Source organism: Triturus cristatus, chromosome 3_2 (genome assembly GCF_964204655.1).
Source record: "Triturus cristatus chromosome 3_2, aTriCri1.1, whole genome shotgun sequence".
NCBI classification, from domain to species: domain Eukaryota; kingdom Metazoa; phylum Chordata; class Amphibia; order Caudata; family Salamandridae; genus Triturus; species Triturus cristatus.
Genome location: NC_140584.1, coordinates 956,779,438 through 956,803,115, shown reverse-complemented (window position 1 = coordinate 956,803,115; position 23,678 = coordinate 956,779,438). Strand labels below are relative to the sequence as shown.

The 23,678-nt window shown below is 42.0% G+C and overlaps 1 protein-coding gene across 10 annotated transcripts in view; it reads left to right on the top strand.

Annotated features, from left to right (window-relative positions):
• SYNRG (synergin gamma) overlaps nucleotides 1-23,678 on the top strand; it is a 501,862-nt gene that overhangs the window by 256,397 nt on the left and 221,787 nt on the right. For all 10 annotated transcript variants that reach the window (XM_085649490.1, XM_085649489.1, XM_085649487.1 and 7 more), the window contains one exon: nucleotides 13,357-14,316. In XM_085649490.1, coding sequence (XP_085505616.1) covers nucleotides 13,357-14,316 — 960 coding nt within the window. The remainder of the gene's footprint in view (nucleotides 1-13,356; nucleotides 14,317-23,678) is intronic.

The window sequence follows — 23,678 nt, the reverse complement described above, 5'->3', positions numbered from 1 at the left end:
TCCGTAACAACATCAACCTGATCTATGTCAATAATGTCCCTCTTTCTTCTGATGCAGATATTAGAGCAGCATTTAAAGATTTCTATCAAGATATTTACCATGAAGATAAGATATTGGATACTGATATGATTAATGAATGGCTTGGGAAAATAGATCTACCAAAACTCTCTGTTGATCAATCAGCAATGCTAGATAGTGAAATCTCGGAAGAGGAGGTAAGGGAAGCCATTCGGGATGCCAGGAAAGGCAAGGCCTCTGGGCCTGACGGGCTGCCTGCTGAAATATATAAATCTTTGGAGCAGGAGCTGGTTCCTTTCCTAGTTATATTGTTCAATCAGATACTGCTTGATGGAGTACGACCACCTGTGTCATGGGATAACGCATCCATAACTGTTATTTTGAAACCAGGGAAGTCTCCAACCGCCTGTGGCTCCTACAGGCCGATCTCGGTTTTGAATGGAGACTATAAGATCTTTGCCTCCATTCTTGCAAATAGATTGGCCTTGGTTGCTCCTTCCATTTTACATGTCGATCAGAAGGGATTTATTAAGGGGCGACAGCTTTTTGAACTAACTTTTGATTTGATGGGTTCAATAGACATGGCATGTTTGAAGTCTTTGCCCTTGGCGGTGCTCACGCTGGACGCCACCAAGGCCTTCGACAGAGTTAATTGGTTGTATTTGTCGGAGGCCTTGGCAAAGTTTGGCGTGGGGGGTAGATTTCGGCAGGCGATTAGTCTTCTTTATAGTAACCCTAGTGCCCGTGTCCTGGTTAATGGTATACTCTCTGACTCTTTTGACATCTCGAGGGGTACTAGGCAGGGATGTCCTCTCTCCCCACTCCTGTTCGATTTATATGCTGAACCCTTTGCCCAGATTTTGAGGGATAGTGTTAACATCAAGGCATTTGCGTACAGGGGTTGGGAGAGAAAGGTGGCACTTTACGCCGACGATATTCTCATTTTCACGTCTGACCCGCATGAGGCCCTCCCAGTAATATTCAGGCTGGCATCGGAGTTTGGGATGGTCTCTGGCTATGAGATTAATGCTCTAAAGACTGAGATGATGACCTGGAACATCGATCAAAGTACCTTCGATTCTGAAATCCAGCCGGCGAGTCGGATGAGATACTTAGGTTTGGATATTGTATCTGACCTCGATCAGATTACTATTATTAATTTTTTTTAAATTGCAAAGGACTGTCGTAGGTTGCTCCAGTCCTGGGCCCATCTTCCACTCTCCCTACTGGGCAGGGTCAACCTTGTCAAAATGTTCATCCTGCCTAAGGTTTCTTTTTTGTTTAATGCGATACCTTTATGTTTTGATCCCGCCTCCATCAGGAAATTACAGTCGGATATTAGCACCTTTATTTGGGATAAACATCTGCCAAGAATTTCTTGGAAAAAAATTAGGAGACGTAGGGAAAAAGGAGGGCTTGCTGCTCCTGATCTCCAGGCTTATGCCTGGGCTTTCCAGCTTTCACATGCTAGGATCCTATTAAAAAGACCAGTAGGGGTTGGAGTGGGTTCCCTTTTTTCAATGTTATTGGACGTAGAAGGTGTAAGTCAGTCAGGGTTTCTTTTTAAATTTGGAAACCCCAAGTTTTTCAAAAAAATTAAATTGAAAATTTTAAGGGGTATGGCAAGAATGTGGGCCCAGGTGTCTAAAGCAATTAAAGTTGGTTATTATGGAAGTAGGACACCTTTGTGGGGCCTTCCTGATGGTCCAGCATGGTTAAGGGATGCACTAGCTACACCTATGAGAGAGGCAGGGTTGGAGGAGTGGGGTAACCTATTTGTTGACGGGGACTTGTTACCCTGGGATTATCTTAGTACAAAAATTGGTCCACACTTCTCCAGGCTCAAATATCTTCAGATGTTGAGTTGGTCTCGTGCATACTCTGCTCAGCCTCCACATGGTGCTAAATATTCCTTGGGCGTATATAGCTATCTTATAACGCTTTTGGCAGATAAGCCACCTGCCAAAAAGGAAATTTCACTGTGGTATAATCTAATCTTGGAGGAAATGGACGGAACTTTTTCACTGCCGGAGGATCTTTGGTCTCAACATGTCAACAATTCCTATTTGCAACATCTTTGGAATTCGTCTTGTAAGATGTTGTGGGATATTGTCAAGCCTGCATGGTTACGCAGGAACCATCTTTTCACCATTCATCGAGCATACTACTCACCCCTTCGTCTTTCTAAATTCTCTGAGGGGAGTAGTGTGGCCTGTGCGAGATGTGGTTTGGTGGCTGCTTCTGACATTCATATGTTCTTTGATTGCCCACAATTGTCCTCATTCTGGGATGCCATTAGTAAGACTCTTTCACTTTCTGTTGGAGTTAACATTACCCTAGATTTAACATCAGTAATTTTTGGGTGCTACCAAGGGGTCCCCTCCTTGGCAAAAAAGCTTATTTTTTATGCTATCTTGCTAGCCAGGAGGGAGATATGCAGAAAATGGAAGGATTCTTCACCTCCTTCCATTAATGACTGGTATGCTTCTACTTTGCTGGTCTCCAAGCTGGACCTGGCCAGATCTGGTAATCCTGACACAAGATCTTTCTGGCACCTCCTGATTTGGGATCATTGATCATCTGGGGTTTTTTTTTTTTTTTTTTTTTTTTTTTCCCCAGGTCCAATGATTATGCCATCATCCTCATTCCGGGGGTCACTTGTTTCATGGCGCTAAGTTTAGTACCTTGGCTGGACTTTAGCTATTGCCTGTCTGGTAGCAAATTAGTGATCATTGAAGGTTGAAACATGTTGCTGAGGGGTGAGCCTTTCGTTCTATTACTGCCCCTACCAGTCTTGGCTACTGAGGCAGTACAATGTGTGTAAACCTACAAGATTGCATATTGAAACTTGTCTGGCAGATGAGGACAAAAAAAAAACAAAAAAAAAAAAAAATACACAATCGCTGTAATCCTCTCAGCCACTGGATTGAGACTGCTCCCAAAAGTGCCAAGTTTCCTGAACTGTGCATCTGGTTCATTGCGCAGTGCAAGAGCTCATCAACATCCACACTCTGCCAAACCCATGACACTTCTGTTGGGGAGGGGTATTCATCACCCATTGAAGTGTGGCAGCTATATGGTTATACTCCAAGTTTGGTAACCCCAGTGCACCTTTCTGAACCGGCAGCTTCAGAGTCTTTAGATTGACTGTGCATCCATTCCCAGTGGAAATAGCAATGAGGATAGAGGACTGCTCTGGTGCGCCCCTTTCCAGATCTGCAATGGCGCTGAGATTATTCTACCAGCCCTGACTCATGCCACTGCACAAGAATTTAACCCATTTAATCAGTGTCCATCCCGGTCCCATTTTAGACGTTACGGCAGACTGGTATGTCCAACTGATCGTGTCAAATGCATTGCGTAGGTCGATCGAAACGACTCAGTGTCACGTGTACATGCCATGGGCGAAAGGATTTGCAACACCAGTTAATTGCATGCCACCTCATCCAATTAGTGTTCTTCTGTGAATGCTGCTTCTCAGAAATTGATAATCTAAATTGGCTCAATCACACGCCATTCCAAGTGGAGAGAGTGTGCAAAGTGTATCCTCATGCTAGTTACTAAAAATCTTTCTGCCAGTTTCTTTTTTTTGGTTAGTAGGAACCAGGACCCATTTACATAAAATGCCCTCATTCTTTTATAACACTATTGGCATGATGGCAGGTGCATCATACTGATTCTCGATGCCCAGGTCAAAGGAGACTGCTAGGGGGTAATGGTCACTTAAACGGTTAGGCAATATTGAGAAATCTGAGACTTGGGACTTATATTGCTGAGAAAGTGCAATGAAGTCAATATGACTACCCGTACCTCTTCCTATGTGTGTGATATACCCTGTTGCTGGACGACCTACAAGATCAATAGCAAGGAAAAGAAAATACCTAGTCAATATAGAATTAAAAACCTCTCCAAATGAGCTATGCTCGAAATGACAATCCTCCGTGTCACATCCTATTGCCCCACATGCAGAGTGCTTGGAGACTGAACTCGACCTACAATTAAAATCCCCTCCCCCAGATCGTGGTAAAATCTATGTTGGGCTCGATTAAGATCTTGCTGAGAAACTGCTCGAGAGGTTGCTATGTCTTTGTTACTGGATATGAGATTATGATGTAAAAAATTTACAATAACAAGCATTTCCCTGAGCTTATGCATGTGGATAACAATTCGGAAGTGGGCAGAATCAAGATACATTTTATAAATCCCCTTGTCCATAGAGGTTGAGATCAGGGTTAGCTAGCCGCTTCTATGGTGCCTGACACTGTCTTGGACATCGTCCACCCTTTAGTGTTATATTTTACGTTTATAACTTCAGTTCAACCATAGACCGAAGATGAGCACATATTCAAGAGGCAGTCAACTTGTTCCCGGAGTGAGAACAGATTATATGTTGATATTGCAAAAGGGCTTTGGGAAGACACCACATGGGTGGAAAATGTAAATGACTCTGTGCCAATAGGTTTTAAGAAATAGCTCAATGGTACTGCTGTAATGCTACAATGAGACAAACGTGCGAGGGACGGCCTTTCCAGCAAAGTCCCCACAATGTGTTTGCTCCTGAAATTGATGGCTGTACAGTGGCCCGACTCCTCCTTGAGACTGAATCCTCCTACTCCGTAAACCAGTTGTACATTGATTATATTACTGAATAAAGTTTCACAGCTGTATAGTTCTGCAGATGTCGTCAACCAATGTACAATTTAATTTTTTAGCTGATATTTATCTTCATCCTTTTTAGGATTTAAAAATGGGACATTTTATCACACGATATGGGACTGCCCGGGATTGAAGCCGCTGTGGGAAGGGGCCACGGGTCACATTTAGGACGCCCTGGGGAAGGAACTCACCCTTGCGCCTCGGCTTGATCTCCTAAATATATGGGAACAAACCGATCTCAGACATCGAACAACAATTCATGACACTAGGTTACACCTTAGTTAAAAGGGAGATAGCGAGGAAATGGGGGGGTGGCGGACAAGCCTTCACTCAGAATGTGGGTCAGAGAATATGACAAGTGCATGATGGCAGAAAAAGAGATTCAAAGCGATGGGGTGCCCTAAGAAATGGGACAGAAAGTGGGGCAAGTGGAATGCTTATCAAGGTGACCAATGTGTTTCCTGTCAACAGAAATGGAACTGCAACGCACAGAAATGCGACGATTGAATGCACCCAGATTGTGATGGATACCTTTCCTCGATTTCTATGTATCATGAATTGTACCGGATATCGTTCATATTTGTAAGTGACTTATTAATGATGAAACTAATAAAAAAAAAAATTTTTATTTTTTAAATGGGATATTTTTTGAATCCCCAACGGTGTTGCTTCGGGCAGTAACTGAAGAATCCTGTTGGTTGCTCTCAAGCCCAGGCTCTAATTTTTGCTGACCAGTTCTGTCTGACCTTCTGAGTTATATTTACTGTGTGCTGAACGTTCCTCGTTGATCAGTCACCAGAGTGGTGCTTACTGTTGGAGGGTCTTTCTGCGGTATATTGGAGTTAACAGATCCAGAATGAATTTTGTTGCCCCTATGATAAATCTTGTACAGCAGTTGTTTCTGCATGAGATGTAACCGCATGTGAGGGTCTTTGTGCTTGCAAAGGGTTGTTGAGGCCTGCGCCCTTACCACTTATCTTGATATTCCCTTGATCAACTAATATTTCCAGTGAAGAGTCTATGCTCCTGAGAACAGCAAGGTTTGGGTCCAAGATTGTGGTCAAGGCTGCATCATGAGTTTTGATATGTAAAGCAGATGTTGATTCCGCTGCATAAGGGCCCTTTTCTTTATTGCTTATTGGGTCTGTAATGGACTCTTCCGTAACTGCAGTTTTCTTAGAGCTTACAGACTTTTTAGAGCATGTGGCAGTTTGTCTAGCATTGTTGTTTGCTTTTTTTTGGCGGAGGGGGGCTTGTTCTTCCATTACAATCACTCGTGAAATATTGATGTAAACTGCAAAATCACCATTCAAAACGCATGGATTTGGCGGTACAGGAGTAATTTCATGGCTCTCATTGTACTCCCAGCCGGGGTCGTTAGGAGGGCTTTTTTTGTGTCCCCCAGCCTCTCCTCAACGCATTCAATTTCACTATTAATTGTTCCAATGGCATTCGTGTGGGGTGGTTGTAATTATGGCAATTAGTGGGAGTTCCTCAGAGGACAATATTGCAGACTTTATTTTCACCTTCAGATGAGATGGTAGAACTAAAAAGAAGGCTCAGCCCAGCTTCGGGTAGCCATGGACAAGTGCAGACAAACCTGCTCTTGGCCCAGGGGTGTCCCACGCTGCAGGACGTGTCCTGCACTTTTCAAGCATGTTTCAGAAGATTTTGGCGTCTCTTGCCGCTGTGAGTGCTGGGTGAAGTAGTACTACCCCATGTAAGGCCTCTGATGCAATGCGGGCAGGGAAGACCACCAGAGAACATGTCCCCCAAGTGCAGACCATTTTAAGTCCCATTGGGCAACCACACATGCCCACCCCAAAAATAGCTGTGGGGCTTTTTCTGGGGTACCAGGGCAGCCATAAGTTGCTACTATTAGTACTGTTTGCCACCGATTGCTTGTGGCCACAAACTGTTGACACTAATGTTGTACTCCGACACAATAACCAAATACTCACCTTACCACTTGACTCTCTCGTGGTAGCCGGGGTCAAGCAGTCCAGTTTACTCCAGGATGTGTTGGAGATTGGTAATACAGACACTGTATACACTTTAAATAGCACTTAATAATTGAAATGTCCAGACAGTTCTTTACTGTTAAAACAAAAATTGGTTTATTATAGGAAAGTAAATATTATACATAAATAATCTGGACGTATATCAAAACCCCGGAAGTGCTTAGCACTTTCTGTGCCAGAGAACCAACCCTCTCTTCCCCCACATGAAGCGTTTGGAGCTTTTTTGAGCTAGACGGTTGAAATTTAGTTACCCTGAAGCCCGATGGTCAATGATAACTAATGGTGTGAACTTCAGAGAGAGTTTGTAGTGTTCAGGCTGTGTGTGTTAGTGGACTAAGGGTACCAGACATCAATGTATGGTGGTACAATTTTTGTACCAATTATGCCTGGCCATCTGAGTCACTGGCAAGAATGCGAGGAAGGCATTATTATCTCTGGTACAATAAGTCTCCTTCAGTATTTCTGGGGGATCTTTACAGTGCTGTGGGGAGTGTTGGGGGTTTGGTGGAGACTGTGTACAGTCATGTGTACCCAATGGAGTCAAGGGGAGTTCTTAGGCCTGGTCCCACTGAACCTTTAAGCTGGGGAAAGTGGCTGGCTGGTGTGCCAGAACACCTACTGGTACTGGCCTGTATGTTTGAAACTGTGGTTCATGGTCAGGATGATACAGTGACCAGGGCACTTGGCACTTACAGTGGGCACCAAAAAGGCTAGTTGCCCAGCTAGTCATTTGCATGAGAATGTGACAGCAGATTTAGCTTGCGACTGTGGCTTCAGCTTGTGATGTCTCTTGAACATGAGCAGCTTGGAAACTGTTTCCAATGCCTCCAGAATATGTATGAACTCCACTAGCCAATTAGATAGGATACCACCCCATAAGTTAAAGTCCAGCTTTCTCCAGACTTCTAAAGCCTTCTGAAGAAGTAAGTTCAGGTGCTCAAGAGGCCCAACCAAGGAGAATCAAAACAGAGAAGGCTCACCCTTCTTTTTGTCTTAAGGTGATGGAGCATCTCCTCGTCCCAGGTGTCATCTTTATAGTTTTATGGCCATTAGCTGGGGTCATTTGTGGCTCCTTGGCAATCTATCAGTTAAAATATTGTTCACACTTCTCCTTCCAGTCAGCTGGGACTTCACTTTCTTCTGTTGATCTGGTCACCCGTATTCGCGGTCACAGCCCAGTCTCTTAAATACCTGAGTGCTTCAGTTTTTCACCTCTCTCATAAATCTGACTCCAGCACTGCTCATTATCAGGCCATATTATCTGCAGCCTGAAGATAGTAATGTAAAATTAACACAACCTAACCTTAGCTTAAAAAGAAAAATGTTACCCTGTGCTTTTAAAGACATGAACGTAAAGCTGTGAGCTACTCTGAAGGTGTCCACAAGCTTGTGATCGACTGGTTGGAGACATCGGTTTTAACCTTTTGGTTTTTTCAGTGTATACATTTCTACCACAACACACGGCTTTGGCTGTGTCCTTTGTTTGTGCGAAGTGCGCAGATAATACTGAGCAAGCTGGTTTCAGTTTGGCCAATGCCCGTCGTTCTGGCACGCCGTTGTGAGCACCATAAATTATGCAAAAAGAGAAAGTGGGGAACTGTTGGTATTTCTCAATACCTCTATTTGCGTATCCACTGGGTCATCCTTTGCTTCAACTTTTTTTGGCCTAAATGTATATTTCTCCACGGTTGACTGTAAGGCTTAACTTTCCTTCTGTATCTACATACTGCGTTCTGGGGCATCAATCCTAGTGTTCTGCTATACCGGCATGCATTGCTTTGGATCTCCCCTTACCTGTCGTTCCCCATGTTAATGGAGGAGGGGCGGGAGTTCCTTGGAAAAAGTGCCATTGTGTTGGTAACCAACTCCCACCCCTATCGTAGCAAAGGAGTGTACTCCTTCTACTTTCTAATACCACAAAAGTGTGGGTCCCTTAGACCATCCTTAATGTAATTTATCTCAACCAGTGCATCCTGTCAGAACATTTCCATAAAGTCTATCTACAGGACATCATCCCACTCCTCCACCAGGGTGTCCTCATTTATCTGGCTAATCGCCTTTATCTTTGGCTTATGGTAAGTGGAAACACTACCAGTTCAATATACTGCCTTTTGGAGGCATCACAACTCCAAGGGCCTTCACAAAGGTTCTGCCAGTGATGACCGCTCATCTGCCCAGGAATGCCATTCACCCCTACTCCTATCTAGATGACTGGCTGATCAAGCGTAGCAGCCAACCACATGGCCCACAACACACTCAGGCAGCAGTCCCCTTATTTCACAGGCTGGGGTTCCCTTCCAGTGCAAACAAATCCCATCTCAACCCTTACAGACCCCCCATCCCCAACAGAATCACCCTTTTAGCGTCCATCCTCAGTGCTGGAGCAGGGAAAGCTCAGCCCAACCAAGAGAATGTGATGGTATTGCAAAGGTGCTCATTTTCAGACAGGATCTCTCTTTCTGTAAGAAATGTAGCGCAGTTACCTTGGATGATCAATCATCACCATAGTTCTGCATGCCAGACTGCACATGCATCTTCTCCAAGAATGCCCTGCGATGATCACTAGCTGAGCCTACTGGGAGGAGCTAGTGTTGGTAAAGGCAAAAATTCAGAATACTCTCATGGTGGAGCAGCAACTATTGTTTGCTCGGCACACCTTTCCTGAACCCTCTTCCGAAGGTGACTATTACCACAGATGCTTCAAAGATGAAGAGCCCACCTCAGTCACATGAGTATGCCACTGGATCAAACCTGCACATTGCTGATGCGTCCCAATTGAGCCAAAGCCTCTCGTAGGTGGCTCTTGTTTCGATTCACAGAGGGCCTGGCCTGGCAGGACTGTTACTATTGGAGTGCGACCAAGGATGATTTGTGTGTGGCTGAGTCTAATCTGAGGGCACATGGTGGGCACAAAAATAATGGACTGGGATGTGGCCTGAGTAATTTCGAATGGCTGAGATTAATTTAAGCATTCCATCCATCACTTTTTTGCATTTTTCAACATGACCATGTAGGGCACATGGACCCCCCACATCATTAAGGGGTCATATCAAATTACTGGACTTACTGACTATCCTTCTAGCCCTCAGAGCCTTTGTCAGGCTCATCCGGGGCAAGACAGTCCTACCTACTAAAATGGACCGCATGATGGCAATGTACTAGATCCAGAAGCAGAAGGACACCCACTATCACCAGATATCTGCACTCGCACATAAGATTTGCAACACCATACACCTTTTAGCCAGACACTTGCTAGGGGTGGACAACAAATTTGTGGACTTGTTGAGCAAGAGGTCTCGAGTCCACGAATGGGATTTAAACCCTGATAGTGTGTGCAGTGCCGAAGCCTCCACAAAGGTAAGTGGACTATCTCCGCTGCTTGATGATGTTCAGCCACTCTATACCCAGAACATTTTTCAGCAACAATTGAGAGGCATATGGTACTTGCAATTGTAGAACAGCATGCCAGATGAGTAAGTAGGTAAGGCAGGGGGCCACTAAAACTGGGACCGTCACTTTGGATACCACCTTTGTTGTTTTGTCACAGTTTCAAGTTGCATTAATCTGAGAAGACTCCTCAACCAGCAGGAGGAGATAATGTTTACTGTAGTTACAACAATAGGTGACTCTCACCAAAGCAAAATGATTTTTATTGAAGCCCTGTCAAACCTGCAAAGCAAATATTTGATGATGATCCATCTGTACCTTTAGCCATTACATCTACCACAGGATAATGACTTGTACATCGTTTCTGCAATATTTTGAAACAAGCAAAGGACTGTTGTGTGTACCCTGATGGAGGCTTAGTTTTAAGCATTCAATTAGCCTACCCTTCCCAGTTGCCATGTGCCAAAATAATAATACAAAATTAAAACACCTGCGGTCGGACGTTTCAGAGAAATATTCGTGAAAGCTACTGAGCTGTTGTTTCCCAGCTCCCTAGAAACACTGCCCTCCAGTAGTGGCTGACCTGCCAGTCTTCAACCATGCAGAAACGTTGCTGCCTAGAACATCTGTCTACAAAATCTTCTGCCATCTTCTTCAGAACCATTGACCACTGCCTCATTTGTGAGACCCTCATGAATAGGGACCCTGCCATCTATAACTATCAAATCCTCATCAGTCCCCTTCAATTAGTGACTATTAATATTTTAGACTACTAAACGTTTTTATTTAGATTTTGATGAGCTACCTCCAATCAATTTTTAAAACTGAAGCATCACCAATATGACTTGGAAGCTACCAACATCTAGGGTGATTCTCAGTGTGGTTTGTGACCTGAGAAGGGTACCATGGTGACCCTGTTGTATGTCCGTAGTCTGAGAGGATGCAGCCAATCTTATTTTTGTTGCTTTATCAGTGATGTACAACATTTCCAACTACACAGTGCCTTTCGATCAGTTGGATTCTGTGTTTGGGTATCTGGCGTTGAAAGCGACTGGTTTATAGCATTCCTGTCGGGCAAAACTAGCTGCATGTTGATGGGGATTCAATTAGGCAGTATTGAAAAACAGTTTGCAGTCTATGGTAATATAACTCACTAAATATTTTTGGTTTATTAGGTGTCTATCTCCTAAATGTTGTAATGCATCTGTGGCCGTATTAGAAAAATCACTGAGATTATTCCATCAGTTTGGTTAACAAGGAAGAAACCTTCAATAGACTCTGCAAAAACAAACCTCTAAGGAAAGTGATTAGAGGTTTATAAGCATTAGTACTTGACTTAATGAAGTTGGAATCGCGCCTATGGATGAACAGAGAACCAACATTCCAAATAAGAGTGTTTACTAATGTGTTAAGGGGATAAAAAAGTAAATCCTGATCTTTGAAATGTTACCTCATCTGAAATTAAAAGATAGATGATGTGCTCTGCAGGTAATTTAAAAGGACTTTAATGGTAAATAATTGCTAGAAAGGTAAATTGTTTAATCAGTGATGACATCATAGATGTCTCCTTATGATTTTGGGGAATATATATATTTTGTTCTTAATTCTTCATGCACCTCTGACATTGGCTGGTCACTTACCTTCTTATGTGATTGAGTCCATTATACACCCACAATACAAAATTAATATGACAAAAAGATATGCCTCTTAAAAGCATTTATTGGATGTTTCAGTTGCACAGAAAACAATGAACTGTGTGTGGATGGGTACGCAAGGTAACCTTACTGACCAAGCATATCAAGGAGACAACAAGCATGAAGTGATTAATTCACAGTTGACACAAGTGACACTTGTTATGCCATACAAGCCAGTTCTCCACAGATGTTGGTAAATTAATTATGTTCACTCAGTGTTACATTATGCTTGCTTGCTGTGGGACTCTAGCTTGAAGAACACCAGTTTCGTGAACGGCTTGACAACTCTTCTATGGCTGATATTTTTAACCCTTTCACCAGCTTACATTTCAAATGGAAAAGTTTACGACCCAACAGTAAGTTTTCGTTGCTGTGCAGTGCTTGTCTGTTGCTATATAAAGTAATTTTCTTAAAAAACAAACATTAATTTCACAAAGTTTTGGAATCTTCAAATATCTGGCATTTTATTTTGGGACCACTTTATTAATTATGATCAATGCAGTTGGACTAAAAACTAAGCGTTCCTTAATCATCATGAAAGTGCATTTTGAAATGCAATACTTTCCCATTCCCTGGATTGATTCCACCATTCTGCCTCCAAATATGGGCCAGTTTTACCCTTTACTAAAAAAAAAAAAAAAAAACCTCTCCCTGATCTACTTCATGGATTTAAAATTTTTTGGGCTTTTTGAAAAAATACTTATATAATTAGCTTATTTTATTGATACGTTTGTGAAATTGAGTGATTTGTATTCTGGTGTGTGTACAAAAATAATAGCTAGTACAAATTGATGGGGTGTATTTTCTTTTGGGTTTTCAAGACTAGAGGTGAAAGTAACCAAGGTTTTATGATAAAGTTATACACCACAGTTTCAAGTGCTAATTTGCTGGGACAGATCCCTGTAATTTTGCTGAATTCCATCCCTATTTTAAGCCCAGCAAATTGGCTGTTTGCCCTCAAAATGTAGGCATTGGTCCTCAAAGCAAGAATGGCTATTTCATCTCAAATCACTGGTAAATCGTTGGTAGAGAATCCATCTAAAAAGAGTACACTTGGAAGAAAAACACATCTCCTGTGTAGTTTTGCTAGCGTAATTGTAATACTTTTTCACTCCCAAAGTTATTTTCATTAGAGTTCAGTTGCTGATTGGTCGAAGGCTGTTATAAAAAAGTGTTAGTGACTAGTTCTTTTCCCCATTGTCCATCAACCCCAGGAGGACTTTGGTGTCGATCACCTTTGCAAAGTGGGTGGTGACATCCTGACTACTTTATCCATCAAACCTGTCCTATTGTAATTTTTGCTGATGAATGGGTTAAAATGGTTGCTGGAAGTCATGGATGATGTAAAATATTTTTAACATACTTCGGTATCACTTGAGTTATATTTCAATTGTTTGCATTCAGTAATTGTGTACTTTCAGCCTGTGCCGCATCAATATCGCCTTGATAACTGCTATTGGTTTTTTAGGAATGCTCACTGAAAGTTGAGGGCCATAAAATAAGACAAATAATGACTACTTATAAAATACATTTTCATTCTATTGTCCATCTAACTATTTTCTTATTTTTTATCTCATCAGGTGAAGGCTTTGCAGACTTCAAATCAGAAGGAACAGATGATGGATTCACAGATTTTAAAACTGCAGACAGCATATCTCCACTAGACCCACCCTCCAAAGACACAAATTTCCCAGCACCCTTCCCTTCTCTCACTTTGCAACAGAAGCCTCCTGCTCAGCCAAGAACTGTGGACCTTAAAGAATTGGATCTCTTTTCCTCAGTGAGTTCCTCCGGGGAAAGCAGATCTCAACCATTCCCCGCTAGCGCTACTCTTAGTTCAACAAAGTCTGCATCCTTCCCTGCACCTCCATTGCCACCATCATCCCTTCCTGTATCAGTGGCACCCAATAAGAGCTCTAGCCTAGCTGACGAATTTGGAGATTTCAATCTTTTTGGTGGATCCTCAAATGGTGGGCAGGTTACAGGACAGGATGATTTTGCTGATTTCATGGCTTTTAATAATAGTACTAGCTCATCAGAGCAAACGACAAATGAGAAGTGTAGCACAATTAAACACGAAGCTACTGTTCTACCAAGTTCCTCCTCTTCCACTTCAATACAAAGTGCCCAGCTTTCAACAGAAGACAACTCCAGCAAGTATGATATCTTCAAGCAGCTTTCTTTAGATGGGCCTGTACTGGGTTATGAGGAACTCCGAGATACTGCCCCATCTTTAGCAAAGATCGATGATGACTTTGCTGACTTTCAGCCCAACAAGTTCTCTTCATTCAACAACTCCGAAAAATCTCTCGTAGACAAAGTGGCAGCGTTTAAACAGGCCAAAGAAGACTCTGCATCTGTCAAGTCTCTTGATCTCCCTTCAATTGGTGGAAGCAGTGTTGGAAAGGAAGATTCAGAAGATGCACTTTCTGTTCAGTTTGACATGAAGCTGTCTGACGTTGGAGGTGATCTTAAGCATGTCATGTCTGATAGCTCATTGGATTTGCCGACAGTTAGTGGCCAGCATCCTCCTGCAGCAGGTGAGGAATTGGTAAGATTGCTCTGGTGATCATGATGATGGATGCATCAAAACACTATCGACTGTCAAACAAATTTTAGTATTATTCTCAGTTTCTGTTTGGAAAGGTTTCTAAAGCCTTCCCTTACTTGAATTTGTCTGTAACCGTTAACAGAGAGGAAGTGGTGATCTTATATATGATAACTGCCCAAAACCTACATTGGGTGAAGCCAATGTGAGGGCATTGCACTTTGTTGTCCAGTAATATTAGGGGACTCTGTTCAGACTTCAGGGCTCTAATATTGTTGTGAAACCTTTTCCTCCTCCTACATTTAGTCTCCATTTAGGATAAACCTTTCAGGCAATGCAGTATTTTCTTTTTACTGTAGGTTGCTGCAGCAGAGTTGTAATATTCCGTTCTAAGATTGTTGTTTTTTTGTGTCAGTTTGCAGAATTATGTTGTTTTCTGACAGACTTGTTCTACTAGATGTAGACACACAGTTTGTCCGAAGGTATCTATTTATTTTTATATTTATTGTCCTCTCAGTATTTTTCAAGGTTTTGACTTCAGTATTCCCATTCTTTGCCATACTAGAATATTCCATCCGTACCATTTCAGTATTACTACAACTTTTCAGTTGCCTTCAATTTAAACCGTGCCACTCTTGCTGATCATGTGTTACCTGTAATGCCAAAATTATCTTGTGGTGCATCAAAATGCCCACGTCCTAGAACAATTATTACAGGTGCATGCCTTAAAAACTGGTATTCTTTAGTCTGGGTATCATAGCTTATTTCAGATATAAAATTTAGGAAGTGGCTCAATATGCTTTCTCTGTAACGGTGCACGGAGAAACTCGTATCAATTGAAATCCATTCAATATCATCTGCCACATAAATGATCCAAGTTTATATCCATGTCATAAATGCTGTATTTCCAAAGTGTCCTGTTTTCCTTCTATGCGTAAAGAGCCAAGATCATGTAAGGTTCTATAGATGAATGTTTGTGGCCTTTAATTCCCTAGGAAACATGGTACCTAATAAGTGTGCACGTGTTTGTTCAAATAATTAGTCTTTGCTCTAAAAGACACCTTAGAGAAAGGTTTGATACGTCTTTTAGATGTTACTATTTCAGCAATATTCATATTTCTGTCCACTTCATTTCTATTTGGTTGCAAACCAGACAGAACTTTGCAGTGTCGAACGCTCCTTTAGATGATCTATGTCAGCAAGAGAGAATTGGTGGATAAGGTGTCTGTTTACATTTTTGTGACCGTTAAAATAAAATAATCTTTATTTTAATTTAGTAGTGACCACTGATCTAAAACACAAACAATCTCAAGTTAGTCAGGCAACAGATTGTCCGCAACATGTCATTGTGTTTTCTTTTTAGCATCCTACGCCTCCCCTGGCCTTTGTTGCTGCCTTCATTTTGATGGTACCTATTATTTTGAAAGCCAATATGAAATATTGGCCAATTTTCACTGTAAGCCAGTAACTTTGTGTCAAAGCTATAAAATAGATATGGCCAATTTTATAAACTAAGGTTGACAGATTTATTATATAGAGCGGTCTTGCTACATTCCACAAATTGTACTATCCCACAACCGCCCTGAAAGTTTGTTATGAGAGGCATATTATGTCACTATCCTCAATAGTAAATTTCATATAATCGTATCTTTTCAGATCCCATGGGTTTTCAAATAAGAATTTCTAGATCATATTCAGCCTATGGTCCATATCCATGCAGTATGAGATTACTCGAAGACTGATACTCTCATTTACTCTACCTCATTTGTGTACTATAGTCATCTCTTTATGCAGTTAATGAAGTGAACAATCCCCTTCATGTTCTCAAAGTGTTAAATTTCTTCCTTCAATGAAAACCTTTTGGCACAGATCATTAATTCAAGGTTTTCTTCTATATAGGTTTGTGCGAATTGATCTGTTTCAAGATCTGTTATCTCTTTTTCTAATAATTGGGATTTCAGATATTAAAATCTTGAGTTTTTTTCTAGTTTTCGAAAGGGAATGATCTTGATTTAATATATTGTGGGAACATACTGCACAGTACTTGCGCACCGATAGCAAAATTAGTTGTAGTTTGGTTCTTAAAAGCTCTCTGAGAGCTTGGGAACATTTTTGTTCCTAAATTCCCCATGTAATGTTTTCTGCTTAATATCAAGACAATACGGGAATCAATATTGATTTTGCATTTTATTGAATATAATATATAGCATTCAGTAGATTGAACAACAGTTGTGATTTGCCCATTGCAATTCTGTTTGTGGTTGACTTCTAGAGAATATACTTCAGTCCCATTTTGTTGACCACTAGGCCTATTGTCTTGCTCCTTACATCAGAGGATTATTGGAGATGTTCTAAGTAGAAGACTCGGTGCCGGTATGGCAATTGTCCATTTCTTCCCACCCCCAATATACCACATTGACGTCTACATTTGGTTTCCTTTGCTTGGTAAGTCTCTTGATCGCCGTGGAACTGTTCATTTAGCTTATACTAGGGGTGAAAACCTCTGCTCCAAGGGGATTCTCTGATACATGTGTTTTTTGAAGGCTCTTAGTTTGCGGGTGACTTCATTTAAAGATCCGACATGTATGAAATGGATCCTGTGTATCTTATGACATCTGCATCTCACACTGATAGTACATGGCTACCTTTTGAGTATTTAATGTAATGCTACATGATGAACGCTTTAAAGACTAGTCTTATTCTGGACTTTTTCACTATGTCAGCCACATCCATTGTCTGTACTCAATCCTGTCTTGGGAATGATGTAGTCTTTTCCTCAAAGATTGTGAAGTTTTTCCAGCTATTTGGATCTTCTGATTGTAGTCCTCCAAGCAGTAGGTCAAAAATCAGCATAAAGCCTTCCGGCAGGTGAAAATTTTAAATTTCTCAGAAAGTAATAGGATAAACTAGATCAGTATTGTCAGCTCAGACTATCTGATTATTTTTTTGAGTTGACATAGCAATAGAAAGCAAGAGAGCGTAGCAGATCTGTGATCACAATTTGTTGACTTGTGGGCAAGGAGCTGCATTGCAGATGTCATTGCAAAGTCTCTTTTGGCACTCTAATTACTAATGCAACAATAGCCCTGCTGATTGTGTCTGTCCAGTGAATCCTCTTGTGCTCCCTTAGGCATATTTTATCGTTCTCATGACATATCCTGCGATCAATATCTTTTGGATTATTGCAGTCGGATTAATTGAGAGATTTATATTGAGATTTTTGTGCGTACCTGCTGAAATAGAGAACCTGTGAGGTTTTCCAACCTTCTCACTCGTATCTGGGACCTAGCCCCATGCCCCCTTAGGCATGGACACTTCAAATTTGTTGGCTCATTTAATCTCTGTCCTCTTGGCATTGCCTAAAACAGCCAAGAAGCATTGTTTGTTTGAAGATGCACTGCCACATCTTTGCAAAGGTTTGTCTGTATACAGGGCGACTGGAGTTATGTGGCAAGGGAGGATCAAATTATGTGGAGGGATTGACTAAATTATGAGTCCAGATTATGCTGCATAATGTAGCATATTTTGTGATAGTATTACTTCATTATTACTATTTTTTTAAAATATTTGTTGACCCTGGGCAAAGAGGTCATCTAACTAGTACCAGTTTAACTCTCAAACACAGCAACAAGGTGGCCATTCAACCTTTTTGAAGGGCCTCCACTGCACAGCACTCAGTGTTGCCTAGTTTTTAGAAACTTATGATCGGTTTATACAAGAAACATTTTTTTTTTTAAATGTTCAGATTATACAGTAGATGGTGAATTATGTCACAAATTCAGCAAATACAAAAATGAGGGTAAAACCCCACAGCCCCAAAACTGCAGAATTTCATTGGCTTTGCGTGCATACCTGAACTTTTATAACATATCCTGCGCTTCGTTGTTCATTATGTGCTGCCACTTTGAGAACAGGATGTCTTTTAGGTACCTTTTAAAACTAACCCCTCATATCTTACGCAATTTCCATGATCAATAATTATTGGCATCTTCATGGCAAAGTATGTTACATTGTACAGATTCTGCTAACTTCTTCTCCAGGCAAACATCATTAATAGTTATAAGCACTGAATTCTCCTGTCCGCAACAACCAACAGACGCTATAATTTCAGCGTCCAACTCAGTGCTCCTCTTTTAAGAAAAAGAAACTTTTTATTCACACAGCAGTACTAAATAATGCATAGCCAAACTTGGTATATGAGACAGTGACCCTAAACATGATTGTCCCCAACCTAGCACTGCACTGCATCCACTGGGTTCTCTTGGGCGGATCCCTCCCCAGTGACCCTTAATGGCTGGTCTCGCCCCAGTAGTCTAATAAAAGCCTGTATCGAGGTCAGTGTAGTCTGTTGCCCCAAAGTCATTTGTGAAATCTGTTCGTGGTTTCTTCCAATGCCACCCTTAGTGGTATCAAAGGTTTGTGGTAGTACTTTCCTCGCCCCTCTGGAGCGGATCTGATGGCCCTGTCGCATTCTGACAGGTGGGAGGGATCGCAAACAAAGATTCTCAGGGGCTTAGTCTTACAGCACAGTGGCACTGGTGTCCTAACGCAGGTGAGTGCCTGACTACTGTAGCTCCATCAGAGAGCGTGTTTCTTGGACCAATTTGAGTCAATGCAGGCAGTTGCAGTTCTGATGGGATAGATAGGCACACATACCTGAAGCTATGTCATTCAGACCCTGGAACATGGTGAACATTTCTCTTTCTGGACTGTCCTCTCCTGCAGGGCCAGTTGGACTCCTTCCCTTTCTTGGCAAGCAGGCATGCTCCTAGGTACTTCAAACGATCCTCACACTTTCTTTAAAAGAGCGTACCGACTTAAGGTGATATACCTTCACCCCTAATAGACTGGCTGTCAGTCGGACACCAGCTCTAGTCACACAGAAGTCCTTCAAATACTCTCACTTTTTTGTTCCAGTTCCAAGTCTTCATGACTAGACAAAGTATGTGGTTTGGCTCCCTTCAGTGTATGGATCACTACCCACCAGCCACAGGAGGATAGGCAATACACTTCCACTCTCTGGCGAAGCTGTCCTCATCCTCCAGCTGTGTCCTGTAAAGCCTAGGGAGTTATGCTTTATACCCAGGGACAGGTGTCCTCTGACCTCTATAAAGGCATGCTTGGTGCACCCCTCCAGGTCACAAAAAAGTTACGATACCAGATACACTCATGGTATCACAACACGCCTGTATACCAAGGACATTGCCGTCCTAGTACAAGTGTATTTATTATGTTTAATCCTCTTAACGTTTTTTTTCCTACTGAGAATATATATAGATAGATATATGGGTGAATGTTTTTTTTAAGTGCTTCCCTCCCGTTCCCCTCGCCCCCGTTCCCCTCTTTCCCGTGTTGGCGGGAGATTTCAGTGCTTATCACATTAATCAGGACTCCCCTGGAGGAGAACTAGTATTTCAAGTAAGTAACCTTTCGATGTAGAGCTGTTAGTTTAATCCACTTACAAAGAAATGGAGTTAGAATCAACCAGAGGTATGCTCATCAGTTTTGTAGAAATTCACCACTCACTCAATTCACAATTGTTGTGATCAGTATGGGACCCAGGTCTATTTCTTAAAATACTGTTACACTCCCCCCCTACTCTGTTAATTTGAACTCCTCCTCCTTACTTTCTTTGTGTTTGAAGCTCACCAAAGCTTAATCAGTTTTAATTTGCAAATTTAGTAATAAGAATATTTAGAATTCCTGAATGACCAATCTATCAGGCGACCATGAAGTCTATTTAGAACTGAGCACTCTGAGTGAAAGGGCGTTGCGTAAATTTTAATATGTCTGCCTAATCAAAAATGTATGCTATTAACACCAGTTGCCTGAATTGTAAATATAAGGACCCTCCCTTCAAAATGCACCATGGTTTATTGAACCTACTAATGTTATGGACTGGTTTAAGGACCATACATATACTGCGATTCCTGAGGTTTTGTTCAATCCTTTACCCTTCATCAGTAGTCTCTGGCTTCTGACGACCAATTGAAGTCATGATCTGTTTAAGAGCTTTGTTTCAAACTGTAATGACAGAACTGAGTTTAAAGAGCGATGATTGCTGGTCATCTGCACACCATGATGGTTCATTTCAAGTGAGGCAGCGCCTCTTTTCACTCTGGCTGCTTTTTTTTAGTTTAAGCATTCCCTTGCAGCCTAAGGATTTGCAAACAAAACGTCTTTCTCCTTCATGAACGCACAGCGTAGCTGAAAACAAAGCCTCATCAGCCAAGGCGATTCATCTTTCTTGGCAAGCTACAAGTCCAGTCTTTGCATCAGAGTCTCATGACTCCGTTTTGGGGAAGCGTACCTTAGAGCTGTCCATTACTATATTTCTTTTGTTCGCCACTGTAGCCAGTTTGCAAGGTCTTGAGTAGCCCTCCTCAATCAGCAACGTGATAATACCTTGCCTTTCCCTTTGCCAGAGGATTCTTGGTAGGTATATGTGAGGCATTTACGACAGAAGTGCCCACTACACCATCAAAAGATACTCTTTGAAGAAATTGGTGAGCCTACGTTTTGGGGTTCCTTATTATAGGTGTGGTGGTTTCCAGAAATTCCACTTTTTCTGTGGAAAATGGAAGAAGACGTATTCTTCGAACCTCTTCTTTTTTCTAGCTCTGTATTTTGTATTTGTACATTGATTTTCCTTTCTTTGACACATAGCAATCTACTTTCGTAACATTACAGTCTTCAGTGCATCTCTCGTTTGTGCCAAACTTTTTTGTCCAGTGAGGACATTTTATTCATTATTCACTTTGTAGCTTCCTTCAGCTCTTTTAACATAGGTTTGATCAGTGACTCCTTGTTTGTATGAGTGACTCATTTTCTCATTGATAATCACCAGCACTGATTAGTTCCACCGAAAAGCAGCAGTCCAGAGCATTTTCTCCCCCAAAGTATGCACTTCGTTTTTACACCTTTGCCTTGCATTGGGAGCAGCCTCTAATGCTAGCTATTTAGGCCAATTACATTAATTTGCTTTTTTTCTTTTTTTTTTTTTCTTTTTTTTTTTTAAACATTTGAAAACTGAATAGTTTTTAGAACTAGAACAGTAGTAGCCATTTAAAAAACCTCTTTCACTAACCTTTTTTAAAGTTAATGAAGGGAAAAGAATAAAGACAATACAACCAAATAAGCTGAAGTAATGTTAAGCTGTAAAGCGACACTCTGCCCTTTAGTGCTTCAAACCTTCCAGTATCCTATCATGCTCTGTAGTTCACATTTGACTCGGGTATTTTTTCGGATCCTTGTGACAGGATTCTGGATCACAGAGCTTTGCCTTTTTTGGCTTTTTGACCACAAGAATCTTTCAAAACCTTTATGAAAGTACGTCCTTCAGCATTCTTTGGAACATAGGGTATTTTCCTGTAAGTTCCTGACATGCAGTATTTTCCTTTTTTCAAAAATTTCTTTTTGTAAAGGTTCCAAGTGTGGCAGAAAATGGTCAAGACATATCTATATTGGATTTGTATTCTCTGCCTGCCAGATTCTCCCACCCCCATTGAGTGAGCACTGTCGTTCCCACTCCATGCCTTCTTTGAGAGAACCAGAAAAAATTGTCTACATGCGCAGGAAGAGAAGTGAAAGTGGCAGGAATATCTCTGGAAGAGGTTCTGAGGGTAAGAAAATGCTGTCCGCTCTACCAGTGCTCCCATTTTCACTTTAAGGACGCCCGCGGGGGCAAAAAGACACCATGGAGAAAAGCGGCATTGCCAGTCGACAATCCAAGGTGTTGGGGGGTATACGATTGATTTTCTTCTACATCTAAAAGGTTCTGTTCAAAGATGGCACTACGCCCCTTTTTCTCTTCTTCGGGATCTCCAGATGGCATTCATCTTAATCAGTCATTGCTGGATCCCTTCACCCATCTTTCAGAGGATAGGACCTTGGGTCTCCTGTAGACCATTAACCCCTTGCGTGCGCATGACGGAACCACGCCATCATGAGCCACGGGCGGCGTGTGCTCATGATGGCGTGGTTCCGTCATGCTGTGGCCGCTCTGCCCACGCGTCGCTGATTCCCCACCTGTGCGGGCGAAATAACGAGTGGGCGGAGTCGTGACGGAACCACGCCGTCATGAGCACAGCTCGCCCGTGACTCATGACGGCGTGGTTCCGTCACGAGCATGGCAGCGCCGCGCTCACCCCGCACCCCCCCCAGCACCGCGGCGGAATTTGCGCCGCGGCGAAGGGGTTAAATCAGGGTCTCCGTCAGACCCCTGCTCCCCTCGATTTTTTTTTATATGGAATCTAGTACGGTGGATAAACATCTGCTTAATAGATGGCTAATATCAAGTCAGTTTTCAACAGCGTGGAAGCGGGCATCAATTTGCTCACTGTTGGAAAAAACCTACCATGGATCCCGAAGATGCAAAAAACTATCAACCTATATCTAGATTACCCCTGCCAGCCAAAATCTGGGAGAAAGCACTTAACATGGAATTAATGGCCTTCATTGACACCTAAAACAATCTTCTCAACAGGAGTTTAGGCCTTCTTACTGCACTGAATCAGCATTGCTGGTTGCTACAGAGGAGATTTTCAGACAGGTAAACTCTGGTGGAAGGGCTTCGCTGATTCTCCTTGACCTCCCAGCTGCATTTGATACAGTGAATAATTTGCTGTTAATCGATTGGCTGAGGGGATCGGGGTTAGAGTTGCAGCCCTTGCCATTCTGAGTTTCCTCCTTTCTGGTAGAGAACATAGTGTGGCTTTTGGCGATTTTATTTCTGATCCATTTACCTTGCCTTGTCGGAAGTTCAGGGCTCCTCACTATCACCTACACTCTTACTTTGGCAAAACTGATTAGATCTTACTGTTTTGCCGTTGTCATATGCAGATGACCCACAAATTGTAGTGTCCATCTCTTCTGATGCCTGTGTAGTAGCTATCAAATTTAAGGAATGTCTGCTCAACATCCTCACTTAGATGCAAGATAATTCTTTAAAAAGAAACTCTGAAAAGATGGAGGTAATCATCTTTGGTTCTGATCTCTCCTTCTGGAAAACATCTTGGTGGCCTTCTTAGTTAGGCTCCCCTGTCCAGTTCAGAAAGCAAATAAATCTTGGAGTGTAGTTTCTGAACAGATCTGCTTTTCAGATTAAATAAACAAGATCACATGCTTTCACCTTAGAGTCCAGAGGAAGGTGTTTCCTTTCATTCCGGCGGATTTGCAGAAGATGGTTATTGTTGAATTGGTTCTATCAAGAATAGACTATTGCAATGCCCTTTATTTGGGCATGTAAACAAAGTTGCAGCAGAAACTTTAGTTTATCAAGAATGTGCCAGCTGGCCTGATCCTCAGGATTCCCAAGTTTACTTCAATCAAGGGCATTTGTGGCCTTCATTGGTT